This window comes from Dunckerocampus dactyliophorus, chromosome 8, assembly GCF_027744805.1.
Source record: "Dunckerocampus dactyliophorus isolate RoL2022-P2 chromosome 8, RoL_Ddac_1.1, whole genome shotgun sequence".
Classification (NCBI taxonomy): Eukaryota; Metazoa; Chordata; class Actinopteri; order Syngnathiformes; family Syngnathidae; genus Dunckerocampus; species Dunckerocampus dactyliophorus.
In genome coordinates this window covers 25,503,634-25,527,399 of record NC_072826.1, presented here as the reverse complement: position 1 = coordinate 25,527,399, position 23,766 = coordinate 25,503,634, and the positions used below count along the sequence as shown (strand labels likewise).

General features: G+C 41.1%; 2 protein-coding genes across 2 annotated transcripts in view; both read left to right on the top strand.

Annotated features, from left to right (window-relative positions):
• Positions 1-415: 415 nt before the first annotated feature.
• On the top strand, positions 416-12,165 carry cdk4 (cyclin-dependent kinase 4). The gene is made up of 9 exons (XM_054785556.1): positions 416-562; positions 639-758; positions 4,348-4,578; positions 4,655-4,790; positions 4,888-5,055; positions 7,443-7,552; positions 9,276-9,326; positions 9,398-9,533; positions 10,725-12,165. The coding sequence occupies exons 3-9, from the start codon at positions 4,358-4,360 to the stop codon at positions 10,824-10,826; spliced, it is 924 nt and encodes a 307-aa protein (XP_054641531.1). The 5' UTR covers positions 416-562; positions 639-758; positions 4,348-4,357; the 3' UTR covers positions 10,827-12,165.
• Positions 12,166-16,147: 3,982 nt separating this feature from the next.
• LOC129187059 (arf-GAP with GTPase, ANK repeat and PH domain-containing protein 1-like) overlaps positions 16,148-23,766 on the top strand; it is a 37,812-nt gene continuing 30,193 nt past the window's right edge. Inside the window, exons 1-2 of the mRNA XM_054785980.1 lie at positions 16,148-16,731; positions 18,628-19,793. Of these exons, the coding sequence (XP_054641955.1) occupies positions 18,689-19,793 (1,105 nt within the window). The 5' untranslated portion in view covers positions 16,148-16,731; positions 18,628-18,688. The remainder of the gene's footprint in view (positions 16,732-18,627; positions 19,794-23,766) is intronic.

Sequence of the window (23,766 nt, the reverse complement as noted above, 5' to 3'; positions counted from 1 at the left end):
CCACCAACTCCTCAGTCTAAAAGTCTTAAAGTCATGACGGAATCGCTCTATGTCGTCATCAAACACCGTCACACGTGACTTCTCGAAGCAATGACTACTCTGCATCTTTAAGGTTTTATGACATAAGTATTATTTCTGTACATGAGTATTAAGGCTAATCGTGATATATTCCAAGCTAGTTTATGAAGTCATGCAAGAAATATTGTAAGACCATTTGAATTGTAATATTTGACACCCTTTTAAGGCATTAGAATTGTTAAATGGCTTTAAATATTAACTTTAATGATAATAAGCTTTTGTAAATTAGTTTACTTGACATGATGCCATTTTGTGGCGCCATAGCTTGGGATAGTCACGTGCCTGTCACATGACAACCACTCCAAAATGTTATGAAGTAAATTTGCCCATTTTGATTTGAGGCTTCTGTAGCCTGTTGAATGTGAACATTATGCTATGAAGCTCAGTAAAGCCCCGCCTCCTTGACTGGAGTCTCTTGATGCAACAGGAAGTGACAACCCCCTCCTCAAAGAGTGCACGGACTGAAAAGAAAAGAAGAAAAAAAGTAAGAGGTTGGGTGGTGGTCGAAGTCCTATCGAGTGAGTGTCTTTTCTTGATGGAGGTTCGTTGGCCTCGTGCAGCACGCCTGTGAGCCTCGTGTGTCGGCCTGAACGTCAACGTGGCACCGCATGGAAGCATGTCCGCTTCCTAAAGTTCCCAAGGAAGCGGAGACCTGCTTCTGTAGATAAACACAAACGAAGGTAAGCTACAGTGAAGTGTTTGTGTGTTATTTGTGTGTTTTTTCCAACCATGTGAGTGGCACTTAGGCCGCAAGACTCGAGGCGTTTACGTAACATGCGCGTGCGTGTGTCCGTGTGGCTTTTGCAGGTCAGCTTGGCTTTGGCCACGTCAGTGAAGGTGAGGATGAGGGAAGATGGGAGTTACTTTAGTGTCCATTTTTTGATTCAGGAAAGCCCTGAATAGCACCACTGCTGTGTTTCAATTCGCCCACTTTCCGCAGTACACTTAAATAAGTATACTACTATGTCATGATGGCGGGAATTTTGACAGTGTCTGTGTTCCTATGTGTGCTGTGTTCCCACTTCCACACTTGCACTTAGTGCACATGTACTTTCAGCTTGAAAACTCTAAATGCAGTACACTGTTATTCCCAGATGTTGCACTCAACAGCCCCAAATGGTGAGTGTGCGGCGATAAAACATAATCCATTTCAGCTGGTCCTCGGTTTACGACATTCCGTGGTTCCGAACACGTTCTCATGAATTAAGAACTTAATTTTGCCCTGTAAACACAACACTCGCTTGAGAACTACTTAAGCGGGTGTGGCAGAAGCCAAGCTATGGCTGCAACCTATTATTTTCTTAGTCGATTAATCTGAAGGTTGATTTGATTAATTGAGTCATCTATTAGGCCCTAGACCAAGGGTGTCCAAACATTTTCCACCAAGGGCCATATACTGAAAAATGAAAGGATGCATGGGCCACTTTTATATTTGGTATGTACCTGTATATATTTCATGAAAAACATACATCTCAGCTTTGCGACATTAGTGAAAAGTGTTAGTATCAACTTCGGCCTATGCTCTTTTTTCCTTGTAATATTATGATTTTATTCCCATACTATATTGACTTTATTCCCATAATACAACTTGTCAACATATTTGTCCAAAAATTACAACCTTTATTTTGTTCATCGACCTATTGTTGCAGCTCTAATGCTGACTGTGTATGTGTTCATTGCTTCTTCTACCATAATTCCCCCTTTTGGGGGCCTCTTAACTCCCAAAACCATTGATTGATGACATACAGCTTAGTCGTTTCTTGAAGTAACGTCTGATGATCACAATGCACGTTCGTAAGTGTGCAAGTGTGTTGCTGCAAAGTGTCAGTGCAATATTTTGTATATACAAAATAGGAAATAGGGAATTTTCAAATGTGCAACTTAGCAAAGTTGCGAGGCAGGAGGGAAGGCTGTATCGTATGCATTCTACGCTACATAATCATGAATGTAGGTTAATGGGACGATGACTCATCTTCCTTGAAAAAGTGCCCTGTCAAGCATGAATGAGGAAGCATCACTTCCTCTCTTTAAGCGCGTTTGACTTAAATTGATGACCCGATGACTGTGGTTTGGCACCGTGACGGAATATTTAGAGCCAGCATTCTTTATTACCGCATCGATCTGGTCATAATTTATAGTCATACACCTTTTGCTTGTAAATCTGAGAAGGATTCCAGCCAGCACAGCCTCTAAATGCTCCGAAAGGTCGTTAAATACGATCCGGCCATTGACGATCAGCCCGAAATTACACTTGACTTCTGCTCCTGCCTTATGAAGCAACCTCACTAGCTGAAGTCGCATTCCGTCATGCCGTTAACAACAAGATTGGACAGCCTTTTGAGGCTGTTAGATTTTGGAAAGCAACGAGAGGTGCACACAGTAAAAACAAAGAAAAAAGTGTTTGGCCCTGCACTTCAGTCACTCTGCCCTGCAGAAACTGTTTAACAAGCTGGGACACAGCAGGGCTTTGGAAGCGCCATCAAAGCGGCATACACCTCTCTCGCTGGTATTACTCGGGTAATAATTGATCTACAGAACCGCAAACCAGTGATGAGACGTTTGACAGGATGTTGCCTCACTGTCTGGCGAGTCATTATGGGATGTCGGGTACTTTTTTGTAGTAAAATGAATACAGGAGTCTGTAGGTTGCTCCAACAGAAAGTGCATTCCATGCTGCTTGCTCCCGGGATAATGGAAACCTGCCTTCATTTGTCATTTCTCCCACCGCGCCAGCAACCGCAGGCTTGTCTTTGTGTTCAAACTTGACCAGCATCAACATTTCTACGTAAAATATACAGTATGCTTGGTTTACTTCAGGAATGTTGCATGAGTCAACAAACCCACACTTTGCAGCTTATTCTGTCTTTTCAGGCCATGACTGTGGCACTGCAGTCTTTGGTATTGCGTCACGTTTACCTTTCAGCATTATGTATACAACAAGTTCATTTTTTAAACTTTAATAATGATGTGGAGTGCATGGAAAAGGAAAAAGGAAAACATTATTCCAGAGGTGACAAATGCTTAAGCCATACAAGATCTCTGTGTGAAAAGCAAAGCGGTGTACTATTATAAAGAGGTGTCCTATCACATTGCTAAGATATGGTCCACGTTGCAACAGTGGAAAAAACGGATTTAAAAACCTGCTGAAAACGATGGACTCGCAATGTCCAGCGAACTTCACAGTCACAATTACACTCCTGATCAAAACCTTAAGACCAGTTGAAAAATTGCTAGAATTTGCATTTTGCACATTTGGATCTTAACGAGGTTTTAAGCAGAGCTACAAAAACAAGAAGGGCGAGTGAGACAAAAAGCACTTTGAAAAAGTACTACCACTTGACTTTTTTGTTCCATAATGCTCAAGATCTTTCAAAAAATGTAGAATGACTGTCTTACTGTGCCCAACCTCAGCAGCTATGGCACGCTGCAAGAGGCCTTGCTTATGCAGCTCCACAATCCGACCACGTTCAAAAAGAAAAAGCTTTTTAGCTTTATCCATCAGGAGGGCATGACAGTGTGAATGCCTGACAGAAAATGAACATTTTGAGCAGATTTTGGCTTTTATAGCCTGTGGTCTTAAACGTTTGATCAACCTATTTCAACCTATTTCAGTTTGTTGTGTTCAATAAATGACTTTTTCAATGTGCTTTTTGTCTCACTCCCCCTTCTTGCTTTTTCATATTGTAGCTCTACTTAAAACCTCATTAAGATCCAAATGTGCACAATGTAAATTCTAGCAATTTTTCAACTGGTCTTAAGATTTTTGATCAGGTCTGTACGACAAGCTCAACCACAAACGTACAAGGAAGTTAGACAGGTTGGTGTTCCTGGCACAAAATAAGGACATTCTTGTTGTGTGTGTGTGTGTGTAGTTTATAAATAAAAATAATTATTAACAAATAAATCAATGCATGGGAAACACTTCTTTATATTTTACTTTCAAAAACCGTTTATCTTGCCTCGGTTGGTTTCCTTTTTTTGTCCCAGCACAACCTCAGATGTGTGACTGTACACTTGTTTTTGCTGAACACAGATTGATGTAGTTGAATCATCGGAATATAAATCGATACATCGATGAAGTGGATGAATTGTTACATCCGTTAGAGTCGTATTGTATCGTTGGCACACCGTATCGAATTGTTCTGTTTTTAAAATATATTGGGTTTTTTTAATCTACAGTATTTTAACCCAGAAAGACTTAAATACCTTTGCACAAGATGGTGGGCTTTACAGAGTAAAAATCATGCATTGTGATGTTTACTCTCTCAGTGTGTTTGCCATGGCCCACGGCACCACCACCATCCAGTATGAGCGACTGGCGGAGATCGGTGGCGGCGCTTACGGGACTGTTTATAAGGCCCGTGACATCGAAAGCGGTCAGTTTGTGGCTCTAAAAAGCATGCGCGTCCAGATGGACAACAACGGCCTGCCCACGTCCACCGTCCGAGAGGTGGCGCTCTTGAAACGACTGGAACAGTTTGACCACCCCAACGTCCTCAGGTAAGATTGTAAGACCTCCTTTTGTGCCGCTGTTGTACCAACCGTCCCTCTCGCAAGTCATTGTCCTCCGTGCTAGGCTCATGGACGTTTGCGCTACACCGAGGTCAGAACAGGAGACCAAAGTCACTTTAGTTTTTGAACACGTGGACCAAGATCTCAAGACGTACTTGGAGAAAGCCCCAGCTCCGGGGTTAGCCCCTGAACGCATCAAAGTCAGTGCCAATCAAAAATGAACATACGCTTGTACATTTGGTACAGTTTTTATATTTGATGGCTGTGTTTTGTTGTTGTTGGGTTTTTTTTTTGCAGGACCTGATGAGACAGGTGCTGTGCGGTTTGGCATTCCTGCACTCTAACCGAGTCATGCACAGAGACCTGAAACCAGAGAATATTCTGGTAACCAGCCAAGGCCAGGTGAAGCTGGCCGACTTTGGACTGGCCCGCATGTATAGCTGCCACATGGCCCTCACTCCCGTGGTAAGCACCAGAACACGTAAGGGTTTGCTTTTGCTTTATATTTGACATATTACCGTAAATACCTGAATATTTTACGAGTGGGGGGGGGGAATTCTCAATTCCAAGCAAGGGAATTGGGATTTATATTTTTTCCAGAATTGTACAGCCCTCGTCCTTGACCACTTGGGTCAGGGGTGTGACCATTTGCAGCCCGTAGCTGTTTTTAGGACTAGCAGAAATGGGGGGGGAAAACCAGCTGGAATTTTATGAGAAGTCAAAATATTAAGAGAAACGGGAAAAATGGTCACAATTTTTTAGAATAAACTCGTAATGTTATGAGTGAAAATAATGTCATTTTAGTAGCATAGAGTTAAAATATTAAAGAAGTCTTCCTGGTATGAGAAACAAAATAAAATTGTAATTTTTGTAAAATTGGATTGGGGAAAATTTATATTATGGGAATAAATGCAACGTTCACACTGCAGTGTGTGTGATGCACAATTCGGATATTTTGTTCAAATCCGATTCTTTTTTTAATGTGGTCGTTCACATTACCAAACAAATGTGACTTGATAATGTGAATGCAAAGTGACGTGCATGCGCAAAAGCACGACATTACTCGCATTTCCGTGTGTTTACGGAAGTAAAGATACCGCTATTAATGTGCGATACCATTGATTTCATTTCCAATCCGATACTGGGTAAAAATTGAGGCTGGTATCGGCGATACCTATTCTGATACTATGTGCAAATTCTCCTAATGTGTGTGGTAAATTTTAAAAAGTGGTGTACAGTCTTTCAAAGCATAGCATAAAGAATACAAGACATCATAGTCATTTATTGATTTATTTTAAAACCTGAAGTATACTGAGGTAGTGGGGTACCCTACTAATATAGCCATAGCTTGGCTATATTGTAAATCACGTGATTTACAATATAGCCAAGCTAATATACAACATCAGCAAAAACAAAGGACACAATCATATAGCTGAAGTGACAGAAGTAGCACTATTTTGATTTCAGAATTAACTCTGAGGCATGAAGGAGCTGTTATGAAAGTATCGATATTTCAGTATCGATCAGCACATTACTAGCATCCTCTCCTCAACGGGTTTGTGGCAATTTCAAGGATTTAGTGCATCGAGAGTCAATATTTCCTTAACCAAATGATTGCATCCAGGAGATTAAGAAGAAAGAGGGCAAGAATTGGGCCTATGGCTGTTCATAGACAACTTACTGCCACGTCTGTGCCAAGGTGCATGTGGTGGATGTCTGAGGCAGGAGTGGTGAGACATTGACGAGAGCTGCTTCACTAATACCTTTTTTTTTTTTTTTTTTAATATTTTTTTTAATTTTTATTTTAAGTAATTTTTGGATGAGAAGAATAACTTTTGCCTACATTGGTGAATAACTTTATCCAAGTTTTGCACGATAAACCACGCCTTTCGATGATTGCCTACATCCGTGAGTACCTTTTTAAAGTCTGGGTAAGCACGGCGATACACGCCTTTCGATGACGTCTAGGGCGGATATATGTGACCTGACTGTTTGTACTGCAGTCGCCATCGCATACATATCGGATTTATATCCACATTTCAATGAGGCCTGAGTTGCATTTGGAAAAAAACGGAATTGTGCTGTTCACACTGACATGAAAAAATCAGATACAGGTCAAAATATTATGTATTATTATTATTATTATGTATTATTGAAATTGAAGTGATCTGTTATTTATTTATTATTATTATTCTAGTTTCTTATTTTTCTTAACTCTACTATTTTGCTTTGTTTTAATTTGAAGTGATTATGTTGATTAGGTCTGTCTAATATTACAAAAGATCATTTAAGAAGAAAGTTGAAATATTTGGACAATTAAAAAAAACAGCAAAAATGGGGGGAAAAAGGAGCAAAAAGTGAAGTTGATACTAATAATAGGCTTTTACACCTACATATATCATAAAGCTGAGCTGCAGATTTTTCTTTAAATATATATATACCTTGGCATATCTACATTGCATCCTTTCATTTTTTCACTTTGTGGCCCTCGCTGGAAAAAGTTTAGACACCCCTGACTTGGGTCATTTAATATTAACAAGCATATTACACAACACAGCAGCAACACAACCGATGTAACAGCGGTGAAGAGCAAACTGCACCGATGGTCCTGTAGCACACACCAACGCTTGAACGCACATGCAGAGGTAGATAAAGCTGACGCCCACTCATTCTACTTCAAATGCAGCTGTTGCCATCTTTTGGAGTTAATTAAAAATCCACCAGGAGGTTGCTTACATCTTGTTTATGCTAATGTTTTTTTGACCCTGCACTAATTAGAGACCTCGGTGCTTATTTGCTCTTTGGGGCTTTAGTATTGTAGTGACGTCTTCTCCATACTTGTTTCTCCTGAGGTGGTGACACTGTGGTATCGGCCCCCTGAGGTTTTGCTGCAGTCGAGTTACGCCTCACCTGTGGACGTCTGGAGCTGCGGCTGCATCTTTGCTGAAATGTTCAAACGCAAGTGAGTCAGCAGAATGCTAATCGGATTAAAAGACACAAGTTGTTGCGCTGTGACCACAATACCACATCAGTTCCTGCAGTGGTCCAAGCCAAATTGAATCTACATATGCACATACAGTGCATATACACATTATTATTTTGATAGATGAATCTCCACAGCATTAGGTACACCTGCACAATCTAATACAGCAATCTCTCGCCACGTTGCGCTTCAAATTTTGCGGCTTCACTCTATCAGGTTTTTTCAAAAATATATTACTTAATAAATCATGCTGTTCTGTGGTTGAATACGGCCTATTATTAGTTTAAAAAAAAAAAGGCATATTTAATTAATTCAATCCCAGCAATGTTTCAAAAGACAACCGGCCATTTCAGACAATTTTGACTGATCTTTCAAGGCACACAGAGTATTATGTTCTCTGGTTATATAAACATGGAAACCTATCAAAAGAAAAATTAGACTCCCATCATTCATCAGAAAAAAAGTTTTTTTTCTACCTTTTTCTGTTCTTTAGTAATCAGCAGTAGACCATAGGAAAGTAACAGTTTCTGGCTAAAAAAGGGAGAAAACCAGCTTTTTATGAAGAGACATTCCAAGCATAACTTTCACTTTGACATACATTCTTTCCTTTGGGACAACTCAAATATCAAAACAACTACAGTATACCACATCATAAACAACACAAAAAAGGGTTGTTTGATATCAAAATAACAATTTATTTACAAATATAACACCATGAACTATTTACAGTTTTCACATTTGGAACTGAACTGTGTGTGTGTGCGTGTGCGTGTGCATGCGCTAAAATTTCCCTACAATGCGTAACCTTCTGCACGCTACCCTCCATGTTCTTCCACTTCCTCCTTCACATGCTGAGCTTCTATCAAATGCAATCCCATTACCCAATGTAGTAGACGTAATAAGAGAAAATAAAACATTTAAGACATAAATAAAACTTGTGCTCGTGTGTGTCGCAGTGAGTGTGTTCCGGTGCTAGTAGGGGAAGCAGAATGGGTGGCAGACAGGAAGGGACGTCGGAGGTTTAGTGTAGAGTTTTAGCTTGTCATGGTTATGCCTGCAGAAGTAGCCCGTTTTATTGTGGCCGTGATGATGATTGTTAGTGTCCTAAGATGATTTAAACCTGCAATAAAAGCCTGCTGTTCCGGCAATCAAGTCTGGTGATTGTCCCACTGAACAATTCCTGACACCTATTTGAATCTTAAGAAAATGGTTAATTTTGGCAAACAAATATGTACAATTTGCTTAAATATGCTTATTTTTGGACTAATAGGCCGTGTTGAACCACAGAACAGCATGATTGATTAATATGTTTGGAAAAACCTTGACGGAGTGAAGGTGTAAAATTTGATTTGTAATGTGGCGAGGGACAAGTGTATTTGTGAAATGCATCTGGTAAAAGAAGCATAGTTCATTACATGCCATTAGTTTGAGGGAATCGATATCGCTAATAAAGTGCTTGACAATATCGAGCATCTGTACTCACAATGGGAACCCCAAAGCAATGTGAGCATTGCAGCATCTCCAAGTGGAGCTAAAAATGTGTCACAGTGTGCACTGGCAACGCCAGTGACACTGACAATCATTCAGTGTTACACTTGAAATTCCAAGCTAGCTAATCTCTGCCTTTGTCTGCCTTCCGATACAAACAACACCTCCAGCGATCAAGCATACATTCATCACTTTGCATCAAATTAATTTGCAGACCTCTTTTCTGCGGACAATCCGAAGTGGACCAACTTGGGAAAATCTTTGAGTGAGTCATGCATTCATGCGGCATGAGCTCAGTGTGCTGGTGTGCGACTGAAAAACGGTGTGTCTTTGCAGGGTTATTGGTCTGCCACCAGAGGAGGAGTGGCCAAGTGATGTTACGCTTTCAAGGGAACACTTCCCCCCTTGCTCGGCCCGCCCACCAACTGACTTTGTTCCGGAGATAGATGAGCAGGGGGCACGACTGCTGCTGGTAAGACATGGCCTTGAGTGTCTCATGGCAGTGTAAGCCCTTCACTTTTCAGAAAACATTTTTTTTTATTGCATCTTCTCCAGGGCCAATACTACATAAAGTAAAGTCAGATATACTTTAGAGTAGTCTGTGTGCAGCTTGTATAGCAGTATGGCTGTACTAGCCCCTGAAAATGAGTCCTCTTGGGCATGGAATTGAGCAGCGCTCACTTGATCATCATGGAGATGTTTGGACTCCTTATGTCAGAAAACTGCCAAGCAGCCCATTTTGTGCTTCACAATGTCACACTGGATGTTGGAAATCATCTTTCCCCCTCTGTGAACCGCTGCTCCCCCACTCACAGAAGCACTCATGCAGCTCCAGACCATGACTCTACCACCACCATGCTGGACAGACACAATTATCTCACCAGAAGACAAAAAAAATATCGCTGGTTTGTGTATTTGATGTGTGGATACTTTGAGGTCCCCGTCAGGAAGACGATGCATGATATGCTGCATGCTGTTACCCCTCGTTAAACTCCAGATAAAAAGGAAGGGGATCATGCTCTCCTGCAAACCTTGCTTTTTTTGCCTCACTCCCATGTCATCTTTTTGCATATTGAAGCTCTACTTGGAACCTCCTGAAGATCCGACAGTGTCAAATGTACATTCTTGCCATTTTTCAACTAGTCTTAAAATTTTGATCAGGGGTTTAACACACAAACACACACTCACTCTATATACTGTACAACATACGTGCTACTTGCACAGAATGCGCAGTTGTTATTGACGCTGTGAGAGGTATTGATTTAACAATGTGTTTATAATTGTGGTCGTTGTTTGCAGTACATATTGCATAACTAAATCGACTAACAAAATCAATGCGTCCGTTAGCAAAAATTGGAAATTGCAGCGTTCTGGCTTGAAATTTGTCTAACTTTTCATCGCTTTAGTGTGGCATTGAGAAAGGCACACACGGGTTTATTTTGTGCGGTGAACATGTGATCAGAGACTTGATTTTTTTTTTATGTTTTTTTTATATTTCAGCCATAAACTTATGAGAATCTTGCGGTTGCCTGGCAACTGGCCTCATCCAGGATCAGAGCAAAAACATCTTGTGAAATGGCAGCTATCAATGTTTGCACAGCAGATTGTAAATCAAAGATTTGTTTTGACATTTGTAATGCGCCGCTCCGTCTTTCTTTTCCAGGAAATGTTGACCTTTGACCCCGCCAAACGAATATCTGCCCTAAATGCACTAAATCACCCGTACTTCTGCAACCAGGAGACATTGACTCAGACACAAAGCTGAGCCACTGCCGTAAACAACAACAAGAAGAGGGAGAGGTAATGGTCCAGCATTGGCCAAAAGATTTCACTTTTAAGGAGTTTGTACCGCTGCCATGGGATCTTATTATCTTATTCCTTCAACTTTGGAAAAAGGAATCACACATTGAAGAGGAACACATGTTAATGTCACACTTGCATGACTAAGTTTGTGTCTGTCATATGGCAATATTTGGATTGTCGAATGCATGAGGAACGTATTCACAGTGCTTCATGTTGGAGCCGTATTCCAAAATGGAGTAAGTTCTTTTTTTTTTCTCCCCCTCTCCCTTTCACAATTTTACACGCAATACCCCATAGTGGCGTGGCAACATGAAAAAAAAATGTAACAAAAAAAAGCAATCACATGTATATAAGTATTCATAGCCTTTGCCATAAAGTTGAAAATTGAGCTGTGCTGCAACCTCGGGCTGTGAATACTTTTTTTTAGTTTTCATATACTTGCATCATTTCAAAAAACATTTTTCATGTTGTCATTATATGTGTTGTGTGGAGAATTTTGAGAGGAAAAAAGACTTTATTCCGATTTGGAATAAGGCTGTAATGTGGAAAAAGTGAAGCACTGCGAATACTTTCACATGCACTGTAATATGACGTGGTGCACTTGTCACTCATGTACACCCGGGAGACACATGCAACACCTTTTAGAGGGTGTGAGCAGCAGATCTTTAGTCATGTAACTGTATTTGTGTTGATATTTATCACCCAAGAGAAAAAACGACTGCAGAAATAAGTGAATGATGATGATGATGAAACAGAACTGTATCTAAATCATGACAAGTAATGCACATAATGACCTCAAATACACTCAAAAGTCAATTTGGGAAAAAGTAAGTTTTTATTAATAACCGGTGGACTGATAAGGTGGGTTTCATTTGTTTTTAAGTTTTAATGGCTGTTTTGTGTTTGTTTTGGAAAAGCATCTGAAATGAACCTGCACTGCAACCACAAAATAAAAACACTTGAACACAACTGACTGGTTCATTTCATGTGCAACTTCCGATCTTAACAGAAAACAAGTAAACATAATTATTACTCTTATTACTCCATTAGAGGTGAATATTATTCTATAAAACTTATATTAATACATGTAGTGCAGACTCTAGACAAAAATATACTAATTATAATCAATCACTTTGCATTTTGGAGTGGCCTTTTATTGTGGCCAGCCTGAGGCGCACATGTGCAATAATCATGCTGTCCAATCAGCATCTTAATCTGCCACAGGCTCAAGAAAAATGGGAGCAAAAGTGTTTACATTTTTGTTGACTTTATGAATATAAAAGAGACAAATATTTCTCACAAAATGAATTTATATACTGTGCTTTTTTTCTAACAAAATATCACACATCACACAGGGTGTCCCTAAAGTTTGGACACAGGCAGAAATGCATATATTATGTAATTATAAAATATCTATACTGTATATATTTGCATTTTATACCTAAATAATTTAAAATGTGTTTCTTAATTTTAATATATTCTAATTAATTTTTTCTAAACAGCAAACTAGTTGAGACTGAATCAACAGTGCTTCTGCTGATTGCAGCCAAGAATGCACACCATTTTAGACTAATAGTTCTCAATTATTTTACGTCATGCTCCCCCTATAGGACAAATTTTTCGATTCCAATTTGTACTATTGAGAACCTCTAATATTAATTAATTTGTCTGTACAAATAACTGTCTAAATTGGGACAGCAGCATAATTTAAGCCAGGGGTGTCCAAACATTTTCCAGCAAGGGCCACATAGTGAAAAATGAAAGGCTGCAACTTTGATATTTTTCATGCCATTTTATTTCAAGAAAAATGCATCGCAGCACTATGATATAGGTGAAAAAGCCTATTAGTATCAACTTTGCTTCCCCCCCCCCCATTTTTGCTGGGTGTTTTTTTCCAAATATTTCAACTTTCTTCTTAAGAAATCTTTGTAAATGATTTCTTGTAATATAACATTATTCCAAAAATATTTTGACTTTATTCCTGTAATATTATAAATTTTTCCCCAATCGAATTTTCCAAAAAAGTATTTAGTTTTGTTTCTCATAATACAGAGAGAAAAACAGAGTTCACTTCTAGCTCGTGATTGGTTCCTGCCAAAGAAAGAGTTACTGTTTCCTCATTGACTCGCGAGCGGCACAGTATTTAAATGATTAGTCGTACTTCTGAAGTAAAGGAAATGTCACAAGATTATAACATAGCCATAAATGACACACACGGTTCAAAGTTTAAGAAAAAAAGTAGTGGCTTATACACCGGAAATTACCATAGTTTTGTTTCTCATTACATGTTAAAAAGTCATTCTTTAATATTTCAACTCTGTGCGACTAAAATGATGTTTTTCCTTACAATATTCTGCTTTTTTTCAGCTTTCCTCTCGTAATGATGACTTTATTCCCATAATATTTTTACTTTGGTCTCTTAACATTAGAAAATGTTCTAGAACCTAATTTTGCAAAAAAAAAAAAAAAGGTTTTATATTAAAAAATAACATTTTTTTATATTTCAACTTTATGCTACTAAAATAACATTATTTTTCTTCATAATATTGCGAGCTTTTTCTCATTAGATTATAACTTTTTTCTTAATATTTTGACTTTATTCTTGTAAAATTATTGCAGATTTTGTAATTTCTGCTGTTCTTAAAAATTATATTTTGGAATTAGCTGTGGCCCAATTTATTAAAAAAAATAAAAATAAAAAAAAAACAAAACAGGCTGCTCTTTGGACACCCCCTGGTTTAAGCACACATAAATACATACACTACGTACTGTCACTAAGACTGCCAACCTTGAAGAAATTTTAGGAGTGTAAGTCCCCCATGCCTCTTCCTCGCCCCCCAACCACCCCCCCAACACTATTTGAGAAGCACTACTGTAGATAGATACTTTATAGATAGTTGTTTATTGCAGGAAATTACTAGCAGCCATATTTATAGACAGTGCAGGACAGAATAAAAATTTGGAGTTAAAAAAAAAGGAAACAACCTCCTATGTAGAGTGTGTATATATAATATACTGCTCTTGAATATCTTTCCTGATAATAATTGGGTGATGTATTAGTAACAAAATGATGCCAGATAATTTGATAGAAATGAAAATGATCACCCTATAGAGGGGGGAAATCAAAGACACCCCAAAAATGAAAGTGAAAAAATGATGCAGCACACTGGTCCATTTTGCTAAAATGTCATTGTAGCAACTCAAAATGATTCTCAATAGTTTGTGTGGCCCCCACGTGCTTGTATGCATGCCCGACAACGTCGGGGCATGCTCCTAATGAGACTATGGATGGTGTCCGTAGTGTCGTGGGGGATCTCCTCCCAGATCTGGACGCATGGAGGAGATTCCGGGAGACAGGTAGTTACTCCAGGAGAGCTGGACAGGGCCATAGAAGGCCCTTCAACCCTCAGCAGGATCAGTATCTGCTCCTTTGTGTAAGGAGGAACAGGATGAGCAATGCCAGAGCCCTACAAAATTTCTGACCAAACAATCAGAAACAGGCTCCATGAGGGTGGCCTGAGGGCCCGACGTCCTGTAGTGGGCCCTGTGGTCACTGCCCAGCGCCGTAGAGCTCGATTGGCATTTGCCATAGACCACCAGAATTGGCAACTACACCACTGGTGCCCTGTGCTCTTCACCGATGAGAGCAAGTTCAACCTGAGCACATGCGACAGACATGAAAGGGTCTGGAGATGCCGTGGAGAACGTTATGCTGCCTGCAACATCATTCAGCATGACCGGTTTGGTGGTGGGTCAGTGATGGTCTGGGGAGGCATATCCCTGGAAGGATGCACAGACCTCTACAGGTTAGATAACGGCACCCTGACTGCTATTAGGTATCGGGATGAAATCCTTGGACCCATTGTCAGAACCTACGCTGGTGCAGTGGGACCTGGGTTCCTCCTGGTCCACGACAATGCCCGACCTCATGTGGCTAGTGTATGCAGGTAGTTCCTGGAAGATGAAGGAATTGATACCATTGACTGGCCCCCACGTTCACCTGACCTAAACCCAATAGAACACCTCTGGGACATTATGTTTAGGTCCATCCAGCGCCGCCAGGTTGCTCCTCAGACTGTCCAGGAGTTCATTGATGCCCTGGTCCAGATCTGGGAGGAGATCCCCCAGGACACCATTCGTAGTCTCATTAGGAGCATGCCCCGACGTTGTCAGGCATGCGTACAAGCACGTGGGGGCCACACAAACTACTGAGAATCATTTTGAGTTGCTACAATGACATTTTAGCAAAATGGACCAGTCTGCTGCATCATTTTTTCACTTTCATTTTTGGGGTGTCTTTGATTTCCCCCCTCTACAGGGTGATCATTTTCATTTCTATCAAATTATGTGGCATCATTTTGTTACTAATACATCACACACTTATTATCAGGAAAGATGTTCAAGATCATTTTTCCCCCAGTTTAGATCTGATGTGTTTTCCAAGTGTTCCTTTAATTTTTTTGAGCAGTATATAAATATACATATATAAGTATATAGTATATATTATCGATACTTGTTATACTCTATATCAGGGGTCACCAACGTTTTTCCTTGTGAGAGCTACTTTTACTAAATGAAAATGGCCAAGAGCTACTCATTTTTTATTTTCAGAGCTTATTTTAAACTCAAACAAAGCGAATATGCTTGTTTTACCAGAACATTAACAAAATGCTGGTGTCCACAACTCACATTTTATATTTCAGAATGCATTTCTTTCTGCTGTTCTTTCATTATTAACCGAAAACCTGAATGAAAAGCAGGCTTGCGGGCACCTCATGTGGTCGTGGGGGGCTACCTGGTGCCCGCGGGCACCACGCTGGTGACCCCTGCTCTATATTGTACAATCGGAGCATAAATGTGCAATTGTTACGATGCAGTATACTCTTCATACACGTGTATTTACGCAGTTCAGTATTCACAGTTCAGGGTTACATCCCGCAAATTAACTGACACACCCATAAAAAGTAAAAAAGAAAAAAAAAGCCTATTTTTACTACTCTAAACCCTATAATAATATGACAACCACTCCCCCTCCCTCTCCATCCTCCCAGTTTATCCATCCATCCATCCATCCATCCATCCATCCATCATCCTTATTCTTTGTAGGATGTCGTCCTTCCAGCTTTCCATCTCCTCTTTTGCATGTGAGCGGCCATAAATTGCTTTGGAGAGAGACGGCACCCAGAGCAGATGCACTGGCAGGAGGTTTGCCCCCCCACAACCCATCCCCGCCCCCTCCCCTCTTCCTCCTTCCTCCTCTTGTCTTTTTTGTAGTGTTGGCACAGATTAAAATCTGATGAACGTGTGCAAGACCCACCTTCCTGCCACACACAGCTTCTCCTGCAGGAGCTGCAGGATAACGGTAGAGTAAGTGGCGGGGGGGGAGTGGGAGGGGGAGTTGGGGCTGCAAGGCAGGGGAAGGTTTGAAAAAAAAAAAAAAGGAGGAGGGGCTGTGGAGAGCTGGTGGGCTTCCTCCCTCTGCCTCACAGACACATTTTATTGACTTGCTAATTGGATGAGGCACTCGGAGGAGAGGATGCGGTGACCGAGAGGAGCTGAACGAAGGATACAGACACGAGGAAGCATCGCCAGCTATTTCCCATTTCTCCTGTTTTTTGGGAATGGTGTGCATAACAACAGATGTTTTCTTTTCTTTCTCCCAGCATCACCCAGCAGTGCTTTTACGCATGACATTGTCAAATGGAGGCTCCAGCTACAAGACGCATCGTGACAACTGAATGATTTCCATTTTTTTTCCTCCCCAGGCTCCCTATTTTTTTTCCCTATTGGATCGATTGTCTCTTAATTGTCAGCCTGGTCTGATGTACCGAATCCTTCATTCGTGCACGGGGTCGACATATATGACGGTACGATGTGAACACGATTGAAGGGAAATGTTGTCAATATGTTTTCTATGTTGTATTTGTACTGCAGCAATAGAATGCAAGCTCATGTCGTGCCTTTTTATGCCAGCTACCTGTCAGATTTGCACACAAGAAAAGGCTCATGAATGAATTAGCAGAGACAAGTGCAACGCTGCCTCGGCTCTCCTTGTTAATTTGTTCCAAAAGGTCTGACAAAAAACAAAATGTACAAAAACTGAAGTAATTTTTCCCTTAGGAAATAATATAAACCCAATTAGACACACAAAAATATGAACAAAAAATGAGAATATCTTTTATAGAGAATGCAGAAAACAAGGCAAAATAATGAATGAAATGGGTTAATGAATATTTAACATGAGTTTTTTTTTCTTGAATCAACTGTTTCTTACCTTCTTTATCAAATTGCTGTTACTGGCAACTTTCTTTGGCACCGTGGCGGTATATTTAGCAGCCAAACTCAATAAAAAAAAATACACGGACAGTGAGCAAACGGACTAGTTTGTACATATTGTGCAATGTAGTACAAAAACATTTTTCAAAAATGTCAAAAACGTAAAATATTTTTTGTTGAAAACTTTGGCATTCAAAAATTGAGGCAACATTTTGGGGAATTTTTTTTGTCAAAAACCTAATTGTACAAAAACTAAAAAAAAATTTGGGTGAAAATTTTTGTTGAAAATTGGGGTATTTTTCAAAACTGAGGCAGAATTTTGGCTAAACATTTTGTCGAAAATCAAATGATATGAAAAACTGGGATGTTCAAAAACAGAGGCAAAACGTTGGCAAAGATTTTTTGTCAAAAACCTTACCGTATGAAAAACTGGTTTGTTTGAAAACCGAATCATATAAAAATTGGGGCAAAACTTTTTGTTGAAAACTAAATTATACAAAAAACTGGGGTGTTCGAAAACCAAGGCAAAGTTTTGTCTAACATCTTTGTTGAAATACAAAATCTGAGGTGTTTGAAAACCAAGGCTAAATTTTGTTGAGTGTTTTTGACGAAAATATATGGAAAAACTGGGGCGTTCAAAGACTCAGGCAAAACATTGGCAAAAATGATTTTGATGAAAATGAAATCACACAAAAACTGTGGCGTTCAAATTCCGTAGCAAAATTTTGGCAAACATCTTTGTTGAAAGCCATATCAACGAAAAAAATTGGAAAAAAAACGCTAAATTTTGAATAACATTTTTGTAGAAAACCAAATTATATGGAAATACTGGGGCATTCAATAACTGAGACAAAATGTTGGCAAAAGTTTTTTGTTAAAGTAAATCATGCAACAACTGGGGTGTTTAAAAATCAAGGCTAAATTGTGTTGAATGTTTTTGTCGAAAACGAAATTATATGGAAACATTTTGTGTTTAAAACCAATCAAACAAAAACTGGGGCGTTCGAAAACCAAAGCAAAATTTTGGTGGAAATCAACAAAAACAAATCATTCAAACATCAGAGCGTTTGAAAACCGAGACCAAATTTTAGCTAATGTTTTTGTCGAAAACCAAATCATGCGAAAACTAGGGTGTTTGAAAACCAGGGCAACATTTTGGCGAAAGTTTCTGTCAAAAACCAAATCATACAAAAGCTGAGGCGTTCAAAAACCCAGGCAAAAGTTTGTCAAATTTGTTGAATACCGAATCATACGAAAACCGTCGCGTTACAAAACCGAGTCAATTTTCTAAAGAAAAAACAATCATACGAAAACCAGGGTGTTGGAAAACCAAGGTTTGACTATAGCAGCATGGAAGGTGGATTAATGGATGCAAAAAAAGGCAGTCTAGACTTGTTTTGCCACTGGGTAATGCATTCAAATATATTCTAAGCATACTCCACGCTTAGAATGCTGATCTTAAAGAGTCTCTTTCTCCTCTACTCCAGCCATGACTGAGGTTCTCCTGGTCAGAGAGCAGGTGCCGCTGAGCTGAGCACTGATGTCCCAATGAACAACGCCGACAACCCACAGAAACGCACCACCTACCTCATCTCCCTCACCCTGGTGAAGGTTGAGGCTCTGCCGGAGGAGGATGTAGCCAGGGACCAAGAGGAGAAGGAGGCCCTTCCAGAGGGGGAAGGAAAGAAGGAGGAGGAGGTGAGAAGAGGCCCTAGAGAGGAGGATGTACGTGTTGGTCCACAAGCGGTGGATAAAGAGAGCACCCAAGTGGAAGAAGTAGTGGAGCAGGTGCAGGTGAAGTATGGCGGCCCTAATGAGAACTGGGGGAGAGATGAGCGGAGAGACCAGAAAGACATCGTCCCTCCTGCTAAAAGCAAGGACCCTTCTGTCGCCCACCCCCCGGCGAGGCAAATGGTGAAGGTGTACAGCGGAAGCAGCTTTGAGACCACCGTCCGCAGAGAGGGCCCTCGCTCCGATGTCTCGCGCCCCAAGACGGAGCTCTACCGGGAGCCTCCCAGGCTCTACCTCAAGGGCGAGAACGGAGCCGAGCTAAACAATCGCACGCGCTCTAGCCTCCCGTTTTCCATCCCGCCTCAGGCGAGCCAGCGCCCTGAAGTGCTGCTGAGGACACACACGGGGGCCAATTCTGCATGCTGGAGGGACGCCAGAGATGCTAACACGAGCTTGTATCACTCTGCAAAGACTCTGGAGCGCAGGGAGGCGGCCCCCCTGGTGGCAGCTCCATCTCTGGGGCCTTACAGGGCATCCTGGGCCGACAGCGACGGACGGGGAACGCTCATTCGTCCTGCAGCTCCCCTCAGTGGAGGCTATTCCGGGATTATGAACAAGGATAACGCCCATGAGGACAGATTTAAGGTTTCCCTGGCTGCACCTGCCGCCTCCGATGTGAACCGGCCGCAAAGAAAAGGGACAAGTCGCACCCTGGACAACAGCGACCTACATTGCCTCTCCGAGGATGTCAGGAGAGGGAAGGAGGGCCAAGGGGGAACAATCCAGAGAGCTCCTCCTCGTGACCGCAAGATGCTCAAGTTCATTAGTGGGATTTTCAGCAAAAGCGCAGCTGTGCCCCCGAATGTCAGCACTGCATCTGCCCTCTATCCAGCTGTGGAGAGGGGCTCCAGCGAGGAGGAGGGTAAGTTCGTCTGGTCTCTTTGACTAACATGGCTCTCTTAACTGTCTTTTAACACACACTGTAGCCTTCTAATTGGCCCACTATTCATGCAGTGTGGCTCCCCTTTTCTTCCACAGTCACTGACACAGAAAGGCGAGAGGGTGGGATACTCCCTGGACTGGTCACCAGTCCATCACAGGACACATATACAGTAATCCCTTGCCACTTCGTGCTTCGAAATCGCAGCCTCACTCTTTCATGTTTTTTTTTTTTTTATATGGCCTATTATTAGTCCAAAAAAAATGCATATTCAAGTAAATGTTACCGATTTTTTTGGCCTAAGTGAAGCATTTTCAAGCATTAAAATGGGTAAATGAAGTAAAATACAAATTCAAAGACATGTTGTGATGATATGTAGTATTCTACACTAGGCGTCAGTAATGTTACATTGATGAGACAGAGAAACCAGAAGCAGTAAAGAAACAACAATTACAAGGAACTCTCCCAATTCTAATGTATGAGTCTATATTATGTCTTATTTTTTGTTATTATGCCTACTACATTGGGTAATAGGAGTGTGAAGGTGACTATAGGGGTGTTTTTTCATGTCTAGAGGGCTCTAATAATGTTAAACCCTGTATTTAGAAGGTTGTAGAAAGGTTTTCTATGCTCTAACTACCAAAATATCCCATTTATAAAGAAGGAATCCTACTTTACGGAAATTTGCTTATCACGCTAATCAATTAACCGCGATAAACGAGGGATTACTGTGTGTGTTTACATGCACACAATAATCTAGCGAAGGTTCATATGCTCTTTAAGACATGAAACGTCTGCATCTACAAGCGATGAGAATACAGTAGAAGTGGGGGTCATGTTCCGGGACCACCAGTGGATGGCGAAAAATTGCGAGTAATTAATGCGGCAATGAATATGTCTGTTTTTGACACACGGTTCGCTCCTCCCCCTCCAAACCCTCCTGCTAAGCTTGATGTTGATATTCTCTTCCCACTTCAGATCAACATTTGAAATAAAAGTGAGTGTTGTAATTATTATATGCCTGACACACTTATCAAACACATTAAAGTATAAAATGTGTAGCTACTCACCTCTAATGAATGATAATGAATGTAACTATGAACAGATGGAATGTCAGTCATGGTCTAGCCTTGAGCCTGGTTGTCAGGCTAGCACTACAACCATGCTGTTTTTGGCGCCGCCTCCATCTCACCCCAAAGCAGCTAGCGGTGGTACGAGGCTCCGCTGCTCTGCAGGCCGCTGCATCGTCCCAGCTAGCTGTTCGAGAAGCCGCGTGTACATAAGCCACACTGCTTGCCTGTTAGCATCATATATGAACTTGTGTTCACCTTGCGGCAAGTTTTGTGGCCGGATTTCAATGAAGTTGACTGTAGAAGCTAGTGCTACTTTAGTAAATAACACACAGGGCGCCACCATCTTGCACTGATGTCATGTTGTTACTTTGTTATCTATGCTGTAAAAAAATCACGTATTCAGAAATTATTACCGACTTAGGATGAATGAGATGTGTTTTCTGCCGACAGAACATCCTATTTCCAGAGAAAAAAATACATTTAAAAAATGTAAAAAAAATAATAATAATTTGACCCAAAATCGGCAAATGCCGAGGGAATGCTGAATCACCAATAGGACTGCATATTTATTTTTAAATAATTTTAGATTTTTATTTGAGAATTTTCTTTCCTGGACAATTAGTTTGCAGTTGTTTTGTTCTATTTTTTTTACCAAAAAGCTAAACAATTTTATGTTTTGCGTTTTGTTCAACGCTCTGGCAACATTTGGGTAATAAATGCTGTAACTAGTAAAGTCAGGCCTTCAAAGTAAAAGAAGCATGCTGGTAAAATAACATAGTTGCAAGTCTTCATACCTGCAAAACCCTGGTGGAAATAATTATGGAGGATCAAAATTTCCCTTGTTTAATGAAACATATCCCTTATTTTATAATGCAAATGTTGAGGTATGGTCAGGTGCTTATTCCTAATAATGTGTTTATATGACTTATATTGGGATTGATCCAGGCCGGGGTCTGTTTTTTAATATTCACAGTTATGGGCAATTTAGTGTCTCCAATTATGTTTTGAGAATGTGGGAGGAAGCTGGGGTACCCGGAGAAAACCTGCACGAGCACAGGGAGAACATGCAAACCCCTCACAAAGATGTTCGAACTCAGATCTCCTGCCTGTGCAGGCAGACGTGCTTACCGCTCATCCACCGTGCTGCCCACTGCGGGAACACGATAGCGGAAAATGCATCAGCTGTTTGATTGTGTTGACAGTGCCTGAATTTAAATAAGGAGTCATTCAGTTTAAATATTAATGAACATTTGCAACTCCATCTCGCAAGTCCATTTTTGTATGTTAAAATGATATCTTTTCTCTGGAAATGACACAAGACAGTGGCAAAAGTAGTGTTTAGAATATTCATTAAAATCGTATTTGTACCTCAAATAAGATGATACCATCTTCTGATACCTAGGATAACTTAAAAGAACTGACTCATGTGCGGAAAATGAAAAAAAACACCACCATGAGAAAAAAACTCATTTAATACGCACTTTATGGATAAGCAGCCACTCTTATTTGTAATGAGATAGAGCGATGCAGCGTGGGAAAGTGGAAATCACGTCATTGGACAAACATTTCGGGCAAGAAGTGATTCGGTGAACAAAAAGCTCCTCTAGCACAATTGGGACACCCTCCTGGGAATACCAATTGTTTTTTTCAAAATGTTTGAACGGGCTTTCCCCGTCGTTCACAGACTGGTAGTGATGAACACGTGCTGTTTAACCCATAAGAACCCAGACCCATTTGTGTTTAAAAATGATGGGGGGAAATACCATTATATGGATTTACAAACCTCAACTTCATTGGAACACATTGTTTTATCATTTTCTTATGTTTCGGAACTGGTGAGGGGCACATATGGAATACAAAGTGAATAAATGTATTAGCAATTGATGTGAAACGAAGAGGGGTAGGATTCAATAAGCTCTGCTTCTTCCTACTCTTTTTGGGCATGTGGACTTGCTAGTTGTGTAGTGAGGGTCTGCTGGGAACGTTTGGCAGAGTCACCTGTCGGTCAAGTCTTCAGCTCTCACCTCCAGCAAAGCTTCGCCTGCATCCCGGGGGAGGACGAGGATATTGAGTCCGAATGGGCTCTATTCCGTGCCTTCATTGCTGAGGCAGCCGATCGGAGCTGCGGGGGTGGACGAGTTTCGCCCTGAATTCCTCAAGGCTCTGGATGTTGAGGGACTGTCTTGGCTGACACGTCTCTTCAACATTGCGTGGAAGTCGGGAACAGTACCTCTGGATTGGCAGACTGGGGTGGTGGTCCCCCTTTTCAAGAAGGGTGACCGGAGGGTGTGTTCCAACTATAGGGGGATCACACTCCTCAGCCTCCCTGGGAAAGTCTATTCCAGGGTGCTGGAGAGAAGGGTATGACCGTTAATCGAACCTCGGCTACAGGAGGTGCAATGCGGTTTTCGTCCTGGTCGCGGAACACTGGACCAGCTCTACACCCTTGCAAGGGTACTGGAGGGTACTTGGGAGTTTGCCCAACCGGTCTACATGTGCTTTGTAGACCTGGAAAAGGCATTCGACCGTGTCCCTCGCGGTGTCCTGTGGGGGGTGCTCCGGGAGTATGGGATTGGTGGCCCGCCACTACCTGCCATTCAGTCCCTGTACAACCGCAGCAGGAGCCTGGTTCGCATTTCCAGTAGTAAGTCAAGCCTGTTTCCGGTGAACGTTGACCTCCGCCAAGGCTGCCCTTTGTCACCGATTCTGTTCATAATTTTCATGGACAGAATTTCTAGGCGCAGCCAAGGTGTCGAGGGAGTCCAGTTCGGGGGCCTTAGGATCTCATCTCTGCTATTTGCAGACGATGTGGTCCTGATGGCCTCATCGAGCTGTGACCTGCAGCGTTTACTGGGACAGTTTGCATCTGAGTGTGAAGCTTC